At 47.5% G+C, this 14,420-nt stretch overlaps 1 protein-coding gene across 1 annotated transcript in view; it reads left to right on the forward strand.

The window, feature by feature from the left end:
• Positions 1-1,992: 1,992 nt before the first annotated feature.
• Positions 1,993-14,420, forward strand: part of FGFRL1 (fibroblast growth factor receptor-like 1) — a gene marked incomplete at its 5' end in the record, with an annotated part of 12,779 nt that continues 351 nt past the window's right edge. Inside the window, 4 exons of the mRNA XM_010146062.1 lie at positions 1,993-2,073; positions 6,985-7,269; positions 11,208-11,561; positions 14,206-14,415. Of these exons, the coding sequence (XP_010144364.1) occupies positions 1,993-2,073; positions 6,985-7,269; positions 11,208-11,561; positions 14,206-14,415 (930 nt within the window). The remainder of the gene's footprint in view (positions 2,074-6,984; positions 7,270-11,207; positions 11,562-14,205; positions 14,416-14,420) is intronic.

A 14,420-nucleotide genomic window follows, 5' to 3' on the forward strand; every position in this document is an offset into this window, starting at 1 on the left:
AGATGGAACCGGTATATTTGGATTCCCCGCATTCAGTTTGCCAGGGTGGTAAAATTGTATTTGCCAAACACCGCACACGAGCTCCTCGTCTCCTCTGTGGCATAGGCTGTGGGCCAGGCTCGGCGGTGCCTGTAGGGTGCATTCGCACTCCCGGCGCTGCACACGGGTGGATGTTGCCCGGGTGTGACCGCGGTTCACACTGCTTCCCCAGGTCTTGGGCTGGGTGCTGGGTTTCCAGCGATGGATGGCGGGTGAGAGGGCGGTGGGAAGGGGCAGTCGCAGGAGTGAGCTGCTGAAGGAAGAACGCGGCGTGGTGCTGCCCTGGAGGTTCTCTTTTCCCCTCTGTGTAACAGCTGTGCATACCTCCAGGGGAAACTGTGCCGAAGACACAGCAAGAAGAGAAAAATCTGTCAGGGGCGAGGGGGGACAAACCCATGTGGCATTGCAGCCGCGCTGCTTAAGGGACAGCGGCAAAGGAGAGCAGAGCATGTCTCAGCATAAAATACCCGTGCTGCAGAGATGGGAAGGTTTTCCAAAATAGAGGAAACTGGGGTGAGGACGAGGTTAAACACAACCTCTCACACAACCACTGCACACAAGTTTACGAACTAAACCCTGTTTAAGCACAACCCAATTTCTAGAACAACTGTAAAGAGAAATTGTACTATTTACATTACAGGGGAGGCACGCTCAGGGATTGCAGAGAGAAATTCCTCCCTTTTAGGAGTTGGACATTTGGAGGGATTTATTCCTTAGGTCGGATGTTTCCACTTTTTGGTTTGGTTTGGTTTCTTTCGTTTTGTTTTTTTGGACACCATTGCAGAGTAGTTCCTTATTGAAGTGAACTTTTTCCCAGTCTTATCTCTGAAAATCAAACATCACACACTTCAGTGCACTTTAACTAGGAGCCGAGTAGCTCTCCATCAAGATCTTCACCTCAAATCCAGCTGCCATATAGGTGTTTGCCACCTGTAGAGCACAGAAGTAGCCTTGGAAGAGTCATACTGTGTTCTGCCGTCACCTGGAAGTGGCCAAAGTCCCTCAGGTGGATCTGTCTTCTGGTGTGATGCATTGCTGTGAGAGGATGCTCTGATCTGAGCACTTGTGCAGTAGAGGTCAGGCTGTCACTGGAGGACAAACCTTCACATATGGGCCCTGCAGATGCATGAGGCCACTGGCATAACCAGGGTTGCAGAAGGAGGCTCAGGGCACTCTCCTGCTCCCTCAGCTCTCATAGAGACCGTGTAGGTGGCCATGTCACAGCGGCAACTTGAGGCGGGGGTTTCTCTTGTGGTGATTTGTATTTCTCCTAGCAGTATAAAGCACAGCGTTGAGACCTAGATGCTGCTCTGTGGCAGTGGTAGGCAACGGGAAGGATAAGGGACAAAGCGATGTGTTGTCGATACAGGTGGATGGGTGGTCTTAATTTTAAAAAAGGCAAAAACACAAACAGCTTTTCAATTCAGTTGTCCTTTCTCCAGCCATAGCTTTGCTTCAGCATCCCTTGGGGGCTCATTTGACCCCAGACTTGTTAGCTTTCCTGATTTTGTATGGAAGCTGTGAGGCGAATTAGTGGCCCTAATTCCACTGCTTGCGCTCTGTGTGACTGAGCACACAAGACTTCCCCCACCTCCTAGGTTTAATTATCTGTAATTTTGATTTATACCATTATTTGCATAGAAGGTACAATGAATCAGCTCCTCCTAGGGAACAGCAACCTGTAAACACAAACAAAGAGTCTTTTGTCAGCTATTAATGGAAACATTGATTAATCTTCCATGGCTTTGGTAGCCTGCTGAAAAGCTCATAAAGCAGCAAACTAAATTGTTCGTTAAACTGGGCCAGGCTGTCGGTGCCAGGATGTGGATGCCAAATGTATGTTGAGTGCGTTTCAGCTGCTTGGTGTCTCCAGGAGGAAATGCAAACTCTTGTTATTGTACTGCTGTACTGCAGGAGACCTTCTCAACCTCTTCCCTATCCCTTCCTTTGCAGATGATGCCAGCTCAGGAAAGGATAGCCAGGTACCTGAGGGCTCCAATGGAGAATACGAAGATCATTCTGGGAAGCAATGGGGTAAGGAGCAGTGTGTGTTTTTCGGTTTTCCTCGGTTCTTGGTTCAGTGCAGTTCACACTCAGTTGCTGAAGTAAAGGCAGAGCCACCGAAGTGAGTTCTCCCTACAGATGGTCAAATAATAGAGTATCAGCTGAGCACGTGGGCATGAAAGGATCCCATCCAAGGATCCTTCTGCGAAATGCAGCCCGTGGTCCACTTCAGGGCCCCTTGCCATATGCCCCAGCATGGTTCTCCCTTGCGTTTGTTTTTCTGGGCAGTGACTTTCTCCTGCATGTGCAGCTATTACAGCTTTCACAGACTCTCTATAAAAGGCATATTGACTTTTACAGCAGTATTTCCAAAAGCCTTCAGTGCCAACATAACACTGCTCCAACTGAGGACGAATGGGAGGTCTGACTTCACTTCAGGAGAATTAGCATTAGGCCAAAGCTGAGTATTCTTTAAAATTACCCTCTCTTTTAGACACCTGCATGAACTTCTCTAAGCCCTGGACTGTTAAAGCGTAGGATTTTGATGCTGTTGCAGAACTTTGGGGAACTGCTAAAATCTCACTTGGAACAGGTTCTGAATCATCACAAGACTTGCAGGTCCACGGTTTGGTCCAAGCAGTCCTTGAAGGACAGCAGGTTGTTAGGCTGATGCCAAACAGCTTTTGGCCATTAGTGACAGGAGCGTTATGTGAGTTTATGTCCTCGAGGGATGAAGCACAACATTTCCATCTTGCTCTTGCAGTACATCCCTCCTTTTAATTTTCTAATACAGAGATGGCTTTGTCCCACACTCATGGCCAGGGAGTAACCTCACAGCACTGGCAGGGGTGGAAGCTGTCAAGCTTTCACCGTATAAGACCCCACCACTGGAGCTGAGGCCAGTTTTTTTCAGGAGCTGGCAAACAAGGGATATGGTGTGCTGTGGTGTAGTCCAGGCCACACCTGGAGAAGGCAGTGCCAGAGCAGAATGAATTACAGATTCATCTGAGACTGACTTAGATAAACTACAGCTCAGAAGTCCTTCAGGAGGGTTTCAGTAGCTAGTAAGAAAAGTTGCTGTCGCTCCACTGTTCATTATCCTGGTGGAGGTAGGAGCAGACACTGAACACCGTCGCAGATGTGCTGCTGGTAGAGCTGGTGGATGGTGAATCAATACAACAATAATATTATGAAAAAGGATGTAAGCACTGCTAAAATCATGAGGTATTGGCAATCTCATATCAGATTGTGTCTTACCCTGGGCTGCCCTGGCCCAGTCCTTCCTTGTGCTGCAGGGTGTTCCTGCACCTCTGCTCCTTCCCTGTGTCCTCCCTCCTGTCTCCTCTCCTCAGGCAGGGAAATGGCTGGGGCAGGCCATGCACACACCCAAGCCCTTTCCATTCAGCAGTGTTCACCAGCCAATTGCTGGTGTGAGCTGGTGTGCAGGGACGGTCAGTGTGTGTCTGCACCTCTCTGAAGGATAAGAGGTGAAGGAGCAGTTTGTGTTTGCAGAGTCCTGAGCCCTAGAGAAGTGGGAGAGAAGAAGCATGGTAAAAAATGCTCCACTTTGCTTTCCAGCTACCATCATGGACTGGTATTGCTAGGGAGAGATCCTGCCCCCGTGAGGAGCAGGGAGCCGATGTGGGGAGAGATAAATACCCCCTTCCATGTCTTCTCACAACAGACTGAGCTCTTACCGAAAGACACAGAACTATTTCAATACTCACGTCATATGCTTGAAGTGGTGCTGAGCATCACTAGGTGGGGATAATTGTGGCAGGTCACAGCAGGCTCCATGTTTTAGCTAACCAGCTCACTTTGTGTGAGCAACATCTGACAGGAGCCTCTGGGACTGATCCATGCACCTCAAGGTGTCCCACAAGCAGAGGAGAGTGCTGAATCCTTCCTCAATAACCCTCCATCTCATTTAATTTTCATTAGCTTGAAGAAACCTCCTGGTAAACAGCATTTCATCAAGGAACCCGTACACAAGAGTGTCTCTTTATCCCCATCCACTTATGTTCTCCCTCGCTCTTGTGTGTGGTATAATTCATACTGCACAAACGCGGTGTTCATGTTTATGAAGGAAACGCCGAGTGATTTGAAGGAGAACAAGGACATAAAGTCTCAATAACACAGAAGCACTTTGTAGTGGCCTTCACTGGCTCTCCAACAAGCAAAACTTCTGTAAGTGGTACAGATTTGAGGACAGACATTTACTATTCAAAAAGGAATTTTTCTGCCTCTCTCACACTGCTGCTTCTCTCTCTTTCTTCTTTGTGCTTGCTGGATCTCTTTTTCTCTCTTATGTGTGTCTTTCTCCTTTCATGTTAACTGGCTTTTCTAAACTTGTCCAATTGAGGCTTTTGTCAAGGAAACATTCAGGACTGTATAAATGGGATCTGTTTTCAGCACATTGCACACAGCTTGGAGCAGCTTTTGAGACCACATAATCACTTCACCCTCTTTAAACAGAAGAAGAAAGACAGACAGAAAGAGCCACAGCAGTGTGGCTTTACCTGTAGTTTGGTGCCTCTGTGAGCAGCATGGTGTGAGCAGTGAATGCGAAACTCCAGACCAATTCTTGGGATTCTCTGTGGGAGGAACACCAGAAATTTTATAGCCCTGCCTTTTGGGGATGGAAAAGAGTTTGTGTTCCAATGCCCTCACTGAACAGGGACACCACCGGGTCCTTCTGAAATACTGCTGTGGAAACAGGGGAGAGGTAAGGGGAGAGGAGGGCTTTGAGTCAGTCACTTGACTCTTCCCTCTGCAAGGGCAGCATGATTGTCCTGTCTCCAACTTGCTCTTTGATATGCTGGTCCCAGCCCAGGAATCCCATCCAGAGAGGATCTGCCCCCACCTGGACCTGCAGTTCCTGGTCTTGGAGTAAATTAGTGCCATATTAGAGGAAAATTGTTCAAACACACAGTTCATGGCTGGTTCTTGACCTCTCCACACACCTCGCAGACATTTACTGTTTCCACAATGACAGCCCTTATCGGCACGTCTTCCTTGGCTCAGACTTGACTGTCAGCATGTCATTGCTCACAAGGTGCAGCTCTGACAGGGTTAATTGTCTCTCTGGAGGGTGATTGTTTTTGCTGGGAGGAGGCCTCCTCTTGCAGCAGACCTCCAGGGCAATACCCAGCAATTTATGCACCACGGCGTGTGGAGTGGGTTAGTATGTCACACTTGCTGCTCAGCTGTCATGGCAGGGACTTGCAGTGCCGGAGTTGCTCCGGTTCATTAAATTACACATGAAAGCCTTTGTGTGGAGAGTAAAGCATTTCTGAGCAAGAGCTTGAAATAACATGAAGTGGCTGGGACCCAAAATGACAGCCAAGGGCGGCAAGGGAAGGTTGCGGAGGCAAATTTTTTCCCCTACTGAAAAGAACTCTGGAGAGAAGAGTATGCCAGAGGGTGTCTTCTTCTGAGAGCAGAAGGGCAAGGCTACAGGAGGGTGAGGACTAAGGGATGTGTTCACAGACCTCAGAGGACAACGGTTGCTGTTCCCCAGTGCTTGGAGAGCGGAAGCAACACTCCAGCCTCTTCCATCCAGCAGAGCTTCGCTATAACGTTTATCCCAGGGTTTCTGGCCCTCAGCCCTCGGCAGCAGAGCTGGCTCTCTAGGAGAGTCCCACCATGCCATCCTGTAACTAACTTCCCTGAAACCTGAAGCACAACGTTCTCAGCTTGCTTTGCTGTGTTATATGCTACTGAGGTTGTGACTTTCCCGTTGCCATTGGTGAGGGCCAGTGGCTGATGGGCATAATTCAAGCAGGCCACTCTATCTATCTTATTTCCCAAGGAAAGGGTTGGGGAGGAAGTGCAAAAATGCTGAGTGACTGCCCATTGGGGCTGAGAGTAAGACGCCAGTAAGCAAGAAACAGGATTTGAAAGCAGGGGGAGAAACCTGCTGCGGAAAAGCTGAATGGACTCGGAGGAGAACCTGACTTTGCCAAAATAAAAAAAAAACAGGTTAATGTGGTAGGAGTACTTTCCACCTCTCTTCCCTCTAGAATTCTGATTTAAAGTTAGGTGCAGTCCAGGGTATAAGTTTCAGATTTTGCCAGGTGGGGACCTTGCATTTCTCTGGTGTTCTTGTCGCTGCTGTTAGAAATATTGGTGATTTCCTTGTTAAGACAAGGTAACTTAACCCGTGATTAATGCACCAGCAACTATTGCTTCAGCTTCTCCATTTTTGGGGATGGATATCTTCTTGGGCATTGGATATCTTCTAATAACAAACTCAAGGGTTTTTTATTGGGTCTTCCCATTTGCTTGTTTGCTTCTTCAGGCCTTCCAGTGTGAATGCTTCATAAATTAATGCGGAATGAATTGGATACCTTTAAGTTCAGGTCAACGTACAAAAGTCTGTTACGCTTCTTAGACTTTCCTACATACTGAATAGATGGTAACTCATTCCTGAGTCCCATTAAAGCCAGTGAGAACTAAGGGGCAGAACTTCTTCAGAAAACAAAGCTTCAAGTGACCAGCAAAAGACGGAGGAAATGGTCAGTCTGACAGGAATCTGAGGTTTTTCCTTTGGTCTTGGCTAAGGACTTGCATTTGGGGCATGGAGTATGGGAACAATTATAATGGGATTATGGGGCTGCATTTTGCCTTCAGCTACAATCACAGCGTGATTTTGGTATTATTTTGTGAGATGCTCTGATGCATCTCTTCCTACAGACACTGGGACATTCCAAGGGTGTGCTATGGAGAAGGCTCATGCGGTGGCCAGAGCGGTCCAGTAGACATTAGGCTGGATTCCTTTCTAAGGAAATCAGTTTGATCTGATGCAAGCGAGGGTGATATACTGGTTTGTATGGGGCTGCCGGTTGCCTCTCAGACAAATTTGGCCATAACACTTGACAGGAGCGTATCCTCTTTTCACGCCCTTTGCTCACCACAGTCAATTTCTCTTGCCTTCTGCAGCCCGGCCCAGGTTCACGCAGCCTGCCAAGATGAGACGGAGAGTGATTGCCCGTCCTGTCGGCAGCTCCATCCGCCTGAAGTGTGTGGCCAGCGGGAACCCACGGCCCGACATCACGTGGCTGAAGGACAATAAGCCCCTCACACCCCAAGAGATTGGGGAGAACAAGAAGAAGAAGTGGACTCTGAACCTGAAGAACCTGAAGCCAGAGGATAGTGGGAAATACACCTGCCGAGTGTTTAACAAAGTTGGAGAAATCAATGCAACATACAAAGTTGAAGTAATCCGTAAGTGCAGCCTCTGGGGTGGAAAGGCAGGAAGGGAGCTTTGAGAAGGGGGTTGGTTGAGTAAGGAGAGCTTGATGGCAAGAGTGCTGTGCCGATAGGTGGACAGATAAAAGGGAAATGAGCAGAGACATTTAGAAAACATTAGAATAAACCTAACACCAGGCAAGACAGGGTAGCAACAATACAATTGAGTGGCTGAAATGAGAAGAGATCCTTGCAAAACAGTAATCTCTAAGGACACCTGCATGGTAAACGTTCACCACTGTCCAGTTCGATCTTACATTAACAACAGACTCAATCCAAGGACAGACTGGGAGCTGACAGAGAAAGCCATTTCATGTACCACAGAGGAGGGGTGAAAGTATGGCCCAGGTTACTCTATCAGAGCGGGAATAGCATGAACCCAATCAGTTGCAGATTCAGTCTGGATAGCTCTAATAGGAGGCCCACTTTGTTAGAGAAGTCTCCCAAGGGTATTAGCAGAAATCTTAGGACTAGATTTTTAGTTAGCCACACAAAGCTTTAGGGCCAGACTTTAAAAGACATTTGGCCATCTGAAGGTTCAGGTGGGTACAAATGAAATACTGAAAAAAATCCCATTAGCGTCCTGTCTGTACCTTTAGATGCCTACATAGCTCTAAAGATCCAACCCTTAGAAGATGAGCTGTGGGGGTTTACCCTGCATCGTCGTGGGGTAGAGTAAATTGTGCTTCTTACTATCGAGCTATTCCAATTCTTGGTCTCTAATCTCCTGTTTCCCCTATTATTACTGAAGATAATTATACTCAAATCCTACCAGAGAAGAGCTTTTTTCTTAAGTCGTTGTGCTTTGTCTATGACATCATCATAAACTGCCATGGAAATGATTACAGAGCAGCCAGCTCAGGAAGGTGGAGAAGATGAGCTGAGCGGAGGGAAGATTGAATAGCCTTCATTACAGAGGAGCAGGGGCACAGGGGTATTTCCAGCCACATGGAAAGCATGTTGTTTGTCTGTCTGTGCATACGTTTTAGCAGGAGAAAGTTTATCCCAGTGTGAAAGGTTGTTCTTAAAGGTAAAGATCTGTTGTCTGATAAGTCCTTTCTCTAGAATCACAGGAATTAAAAGCACATGTGGGCAGCTCTGTTGGGCTCCGAAGGCACAAACCTGCTGGACATCTGGGATTGATAACGATGCAGCTGTGTGGAGACAGTAAAAACATGTGTTTACACTAAAACCAGGAGCAGAGACAGGGAAATGAATCAAGCCCCATCCTAATGGCAGCTGTGGCATTTTCACTTCATCAAAACCAGACAGCACCAGGAACAAACCCCTTTCTGTGTCCCTGTTTATCTTGTTTTTTATCGACTTAAAGATGTATGTAACCTTTGTTTTCATTAGCTTTTGCTGGCTAGGAGTGAAAACAGTAACCCAAGCTGGAACCAGAGTCAAGGAGATAAGGGCATTAAGCAGTTTTCAGACATCTTTCTATTTTTAACATCATTCTGTGGAGCATTACAGGTTTTATTCAATTTCCTCCTTTTTTTTTTTCTTTTGCCCCTGAGCCTCCAATCCTAAATCCTGCTTATCTGAGTCTGTCTCCTCAGCTGTGATTCCCAGTCATAGTCCAAGGTGAAGCCTATAGAGACCGCTGTGGTATTTTTGTTTCCCAAGCACATCTTTAGAGCCCTCATTATTGAAAGTATCCCGAGCTTTTAAAAGAGGGTCCATTGTTACTTCCTCTCACCCCAGAGCCAGTGCTGGTGGGAGCTGTTTTGTCACACGCTCAGTCCAACAGTGTTTGCTGTCAAAAGCAGCTGATGATTGCCAGCCGTTACCACCCACTGTGATACTATAATTTCTCTCTGTGCCTAGGGTAGAGGTTTGCAGTACCTCCTTGTCTGGAAATTGTGACTGATTTCTCTGATGCTAGTACTAGATAAAACCCAAACATGCCTCAGAATGAGGGATATATTTTTTCCTTCGACTTTATGTGGTGTTGACACAACCTAAGGCTTACGATCATGCTGGAAAGGATGGTCTTGTGAACCTCTTGTGTTTGCTTTCGTTTCCTACCATCTTGTTTCCTTCACCAGCTGAGACGAGGCAAAAATTTTGTGAGAAAGGAAAGATTTTGTTATTGGCTTGAAAAGCAAAAGCCTTCTGAGCGCTTCCTCCACAACAGTGTGCTCCATAGTGAGTGTGGGAGTGATTATACTGAAGAAAGTAATAATAAAAGCAGGGAGGTGAAGAACAAGTTCTTCCTCTCCAGTAGTGCCTGTGGTCTCAGCGTCCCCAGCAGAGGATGGCATGTCAGAAGGTGGCTTCCAGAAGAGTTTAGTCCCCACAGGCAGCTACCAGACCCAGCAACAGAGCAGCAGAGATGACAGACATCTCCTGAAGGACTCCCAGACAAAAGATGAGATAATAGCCGCGGCCTGCCATTAGTTCCTGAAAGAAGGGGTCTTTTTCCATCCAGTTTTGCAAGTTCTTAGGAAGACCAAAAGGAGAAGGAGTTTGTCTCACCCTGCCCCTCAGTGTCCCCAAACGGGGTGCAGCCACAGTGTTCTGGTGTGGACTCTCAATAGATACATACTTGTAATTCAGTAAAAATCTCAGGTTGTGTCTGAGAATATGTAAGATTCTTTCATATCCCCCTGTAAATTGCACACTACCAGACATGGTAGTAAAAGACACAGCATCACAGAATCACAGAGCAGCTGAGTTTGGAAGGGACCTCTGGAGGTCATCTGGTCCAACCCCTGTGCTCGAGCAGGGTCGCCTAGATCCATTTGCCCAGGACCACGTCCAGACAGCTTTTGAGATCACCAAGGATGGAGATGCCACAATTGCCCTGGGCAACCTGTGCCACTGCTTGGTCACCTTCACAGTAAAGAAATGTTCCCTGATGTTTAGAAGGACCCTCTTGTGCCAGTTCGTGCCCATTGCCTCTGGTCCTGTCACTGGGCACCAGTGAAAAAAGCGTGGCTTCATCTTCACACCCTCACTTCAGATATTTATGAACATTTATCAGCATCTTCAGAGTCAATATCAAGTGAACATTTACAGTGTAATGATCACTTCGGTTTTGTTCAGAGCTGTACTATCACCCAAATTTAATCCTTAAATGGGTTTTGGCCTTTTTGGCTAGTATCAGGCCATTTGTCTTACTCTGACTTCCAAGACTCAGAAAGATCACTGCAGCCTCTGACCCTGTAGGTCAAGGTACATCATTAAAATCCCATTATTCTGGATTATGGTCCCTGAGACATGGGGATAAGTGGGAGTACAAGGAAGGACGGCCCCTTTTGTCATCTCATAGCGGCAGCATACAGCAAGGAGCAGGGAAATTCAGCAGTCCATACTGGACATACAATACTTGCCAAGGAGCAGAAAGGCCAGGTCTGGCTGACGTGGTGTCACGTAATACCACCACAAACTGGGTACCCAAATATAAATGGTTTGTGAGTATCCTGAGAGAGAAGAAACACAGCAAAGACAGAAAAAAAACTTCCGTAGGAGGTTCCTAGGATCCTGTTTCCTTAGCAGTTAGGAGGGTTGTTAAATATGCAGCAGAGAGGGCTGAAGAAAATCTTCCAAAATGTAAGGGCTAAGAGGAAGACCAAACTTTTCTCCAGGTCTGATGCAGATAGAGTGAATAACTTCCTTGTTAGAAACAGGAAGATTCAGGCAGAGCATGAGAAAAGACTTGCTAAACCTTAGACAGTGGAGGAGTTGTCTGGAGAGACCAGAGAGCACCTACCATTAAAGGCTTTGGCAGATGCTGGGCAAATTTATATTAGGAGAGGTTTGCAGAATCTCAGCCTGCCTTGGGGCAGGGAGTTGGACGAGACAGTTATTTTACATCCCTCCTACACCTTTTTCCTTTTTCTGCAATCACAAGTTAATGAGATTGGCAAACACCTTTTTCCATGGAGCTCCCTGTGTTTTTTGTGCAGAGAGGACGAGGTCCAAGCCCATCCTGACAGGGACACACCCTGTCAACACGACGGTAGACTATGGTGGGACCACATCCTTCCAGTGCAAAGTCCGCAGCGATGTCAAACCCGTCATCCAGTGGCTGAAAAGGGTGGAGTATGGCACAGAGAGCAAATACAACTCAACCATCGACGTTGGGGGACAGAAGTTTGTTGTGCTGCCCACGGGGGAGGTCTGGTCCCGTCCCGACGGTTCCTACCTGAACAAACTGATGATTACTCGAGCCAAGGAGGAGGATGCAGGGATGTACATTTGCCTAGGGGCAAACACCATGGGCTACAGCTTCCGCAGCGCTTTTCTCACAGTCCTGCCAGGTGAGTTACGCCTTTTCTTCATCCATCTGAACGAACAGTCCTCATCACGGCATTCATTAGCACAACTACCGATGCCCATTGGGCTCTGTGGCCCTGTGTGATACTGTTAACTGAGGCGAGCCCAGTTCTAGTAAGAATGAATGGGCGACTAAACCAACCCTAATTTAAATCAGTCCCTGCTGCAGTCCTCTCGAGCCTTTCACGGGGAATAGTGATTCCAGGGAGGTGACACAAAATGAGGGATGTGCTCCTGTATGGATGAAGAGCTGGGAAAGGATACTGCAGTTGCAGGCACTACATCACTTCAGTGATACGGTGCAGGATGTGAGAGGGGAAAAGAACAGCAGCACAGTTTGCACCCCCGTTCCCTTACATTTCTCCTTTCTCTTCTCCTTTCTCTTGCTTTTGTTTGTATTGCTTTTGCTGGTAAAAGGAAACAATGGTACAGGCCCATAAAATGAGAGAAGAATAAAAACCTGTCATGAGGGAAGGGAAAGAATGAGTGTGAAAGAGAGAATGATAGGTTAGTTAAATTCTTACCCAAGAATCCCTTGAGGACCCTCATAGTAAACTCACAGCTACTTGCCTTTCTCCCCAGGCCTCCGAGCTGGTGGCCACATCCTGCTGAGACTGTTCGGAGTGTGTTTGAGGCGCACCAGCCTCGCGTTGTCATTGACTCCTTTGCCTCCTGACTGTGCAGTTCTGCCCTGATAAATATTGTTTATTGAGAAGGACATTTTTTTCTGCCTCATCCTGCCACGTGAATCTAGCTTTAAATCCATCAGTTTTTCTTCCCTTCACCACCACAAGGCCAACACAGCAACGAGAGTGCAGGAGCTGGAGCCAAGGTCACAGCATTTTAACTCTCAGGTCTAATGGGGTGTCTCCAGTCAAGCCATCAGTGAGAGGCAGAGATTACTAACTCTCCCGGGCTGTTAGGACTGCTTCTCTGTGTAGGCAGTGGGGAAATTGCTCGTGACTCCTGTGACTAAGGCAGCATGGCTGCTTCTGCTCGGTGACAGCCAAAGCTCTGCATCTCAACAGCCACCGAGAGTCACTAGCTTGAATTTACATACTGCCAGCGGGTTGCCAAGAGAATGCTCTTGGCGCTGCCTTCTGCACCACCTAGATTTAGGACTAAACTCCAACTATAAACCTGTCAATCCCATGGAAGAGGCTGCTCGGGTGGGACATAACTAAAAGCCTCTTGGAGTTCCTGAGCTATGAGAGTCTGATTCAGCTCCCACTGATATCAGTGCGAGACTTTCCGTTGATTTAAGTGGGACTATAATGAGAACCAGAACAAAAGCCCACAGGCCTGTTGTTATTGGAAATGACGGAGAAGGAGAATCCAGCTTGCCCTCAGAGGCAAAGATGTGGTTGCAAGGCCATGGGTTAGAAAAACACCATTTTGCGTGTAAATCTACCAGATTTGACATAGATAGCTCTGAAGAACAGCATGAATGAATATCAAAACACTTTCATTTCAGCCCAGCAGAGGACTTCTGCCAACCAACATGAAGACTGCTGTTTTCGTGGTCAGCTGATGGGTCAGTTCTCTGATCCTGTCTTGCTTTGAGCAGGGGACTGGACTAGATGACCTCTAGACTCCCCTTCAGCCTAAAGTATTCTCTTGTTTCCAGTGTTGGTGAATCAAAGCTTTATCTATTGAGGTCAACAGTATAGGTCCTTCTGGCTTCAAAGAGACCACATGATTTCTATTTAATATTTCAAACTAGTCGTGGGATTATTTGTCAAGCAGAGAAAAAGACATTAGTGTCTTAAATAGGTTTGGCTTGGAAGTTGACCTATGTTTGAATAGAACATACTGGGCAGTTTGGACAGCCTGTGGTTTCCAAAGTTTCTTGAGTATCTCCTGCAAGCTAAGTCTGTGCCCAGGTATTTGTCATGGCTTTGGAAATCCCAGCTGGTAGCTATCCAGCTACAGGGATTTTGATAGCTCAGACTCCTTTTGGGTCGATAAATCAAGAGAACAGGCTGAGAAACATTTTCCCCATCCTTCAGCCTTCCCCCTACCTACACAAGAAACTCAAAACAACACCTCCAAAACACCGCCTTCATGCTGCCTGCCATGGCAGACCATTGCTGAGTGGCTCCAGTATCGCTAGACAGGGATAGTAAGAGTGTCTAACGCCCATGCAGACACAGCTACACCTGGCATAAAGGAGAGGGCAACATGCTGCGGCTCTGAGCAACCCAATCACACCTTCTGAGCAGCTGACATCAAGATATTGAGGACCTGGAGATATTACTGACACGTCTCGTGTTGCGTCCTCCTCTGGACAGCAAAGCCTACTCCATTGCAGAGTGAGGGTGTTAGGAAACCCTTGGGCTGGCTCTAGTGCATTCATTAAAGCTTGGATAAGAAAGTTAAGAAATCCTCCAAAGACTCCCCTCCTGACCCCTAAACCAGAGAAAATGAGTTGCCTGTCCTTCCAGGAGCACTGAAAAGCAAAGCAGTTACCAATCATCATGTGCTGGCTTGATTTCTCCTTTATTACTTGGTCTGGCAGGGTTGCCAGACAGCCTGTACAGAAGCCAGCCCAAGTGTGACATCTGTTTTGAATCCACTTTGCCTGTATTTAATTAACTCTTTCTGTCTCTCCCCTGCCGTAATGCCCAGATCCCAAGCCGCCGAGTGCACCTGTGCCCCCGTCCTCGGCCAGCAGCCTGCCCTGGCCCGTGATCATCGGCATCCCTGCCGGAGCTGTCTTCATCTTTGGGACAATCCTCTTGTGGCTTTGCCAGACCAAGAAGAACCCCTGCTCCCCGCCAGCTGCTGCCCCCGTCCATCGGCCACAGCCCCGCGACAGGATCTGCATCTCCCAGGTCCCCGAC

The sequence above is a fragment of the Buceros rhinoceros genome, unplaced genomic scaffold, assembly GCF_000710305.1.
Source record: "Buceros rhinoceros silvestris isolate BGI_N320 unplaced genomic scaffold, ASM71030v1 scaffold4342, whole genome shotgun sequence".
Classification (NCBI taxonomy): Eukaryota; Metazoa; Chordata; class Aves; order Bucerotiformes; family Bucerotidae; genus Buceros; species Buceros rhinoceros.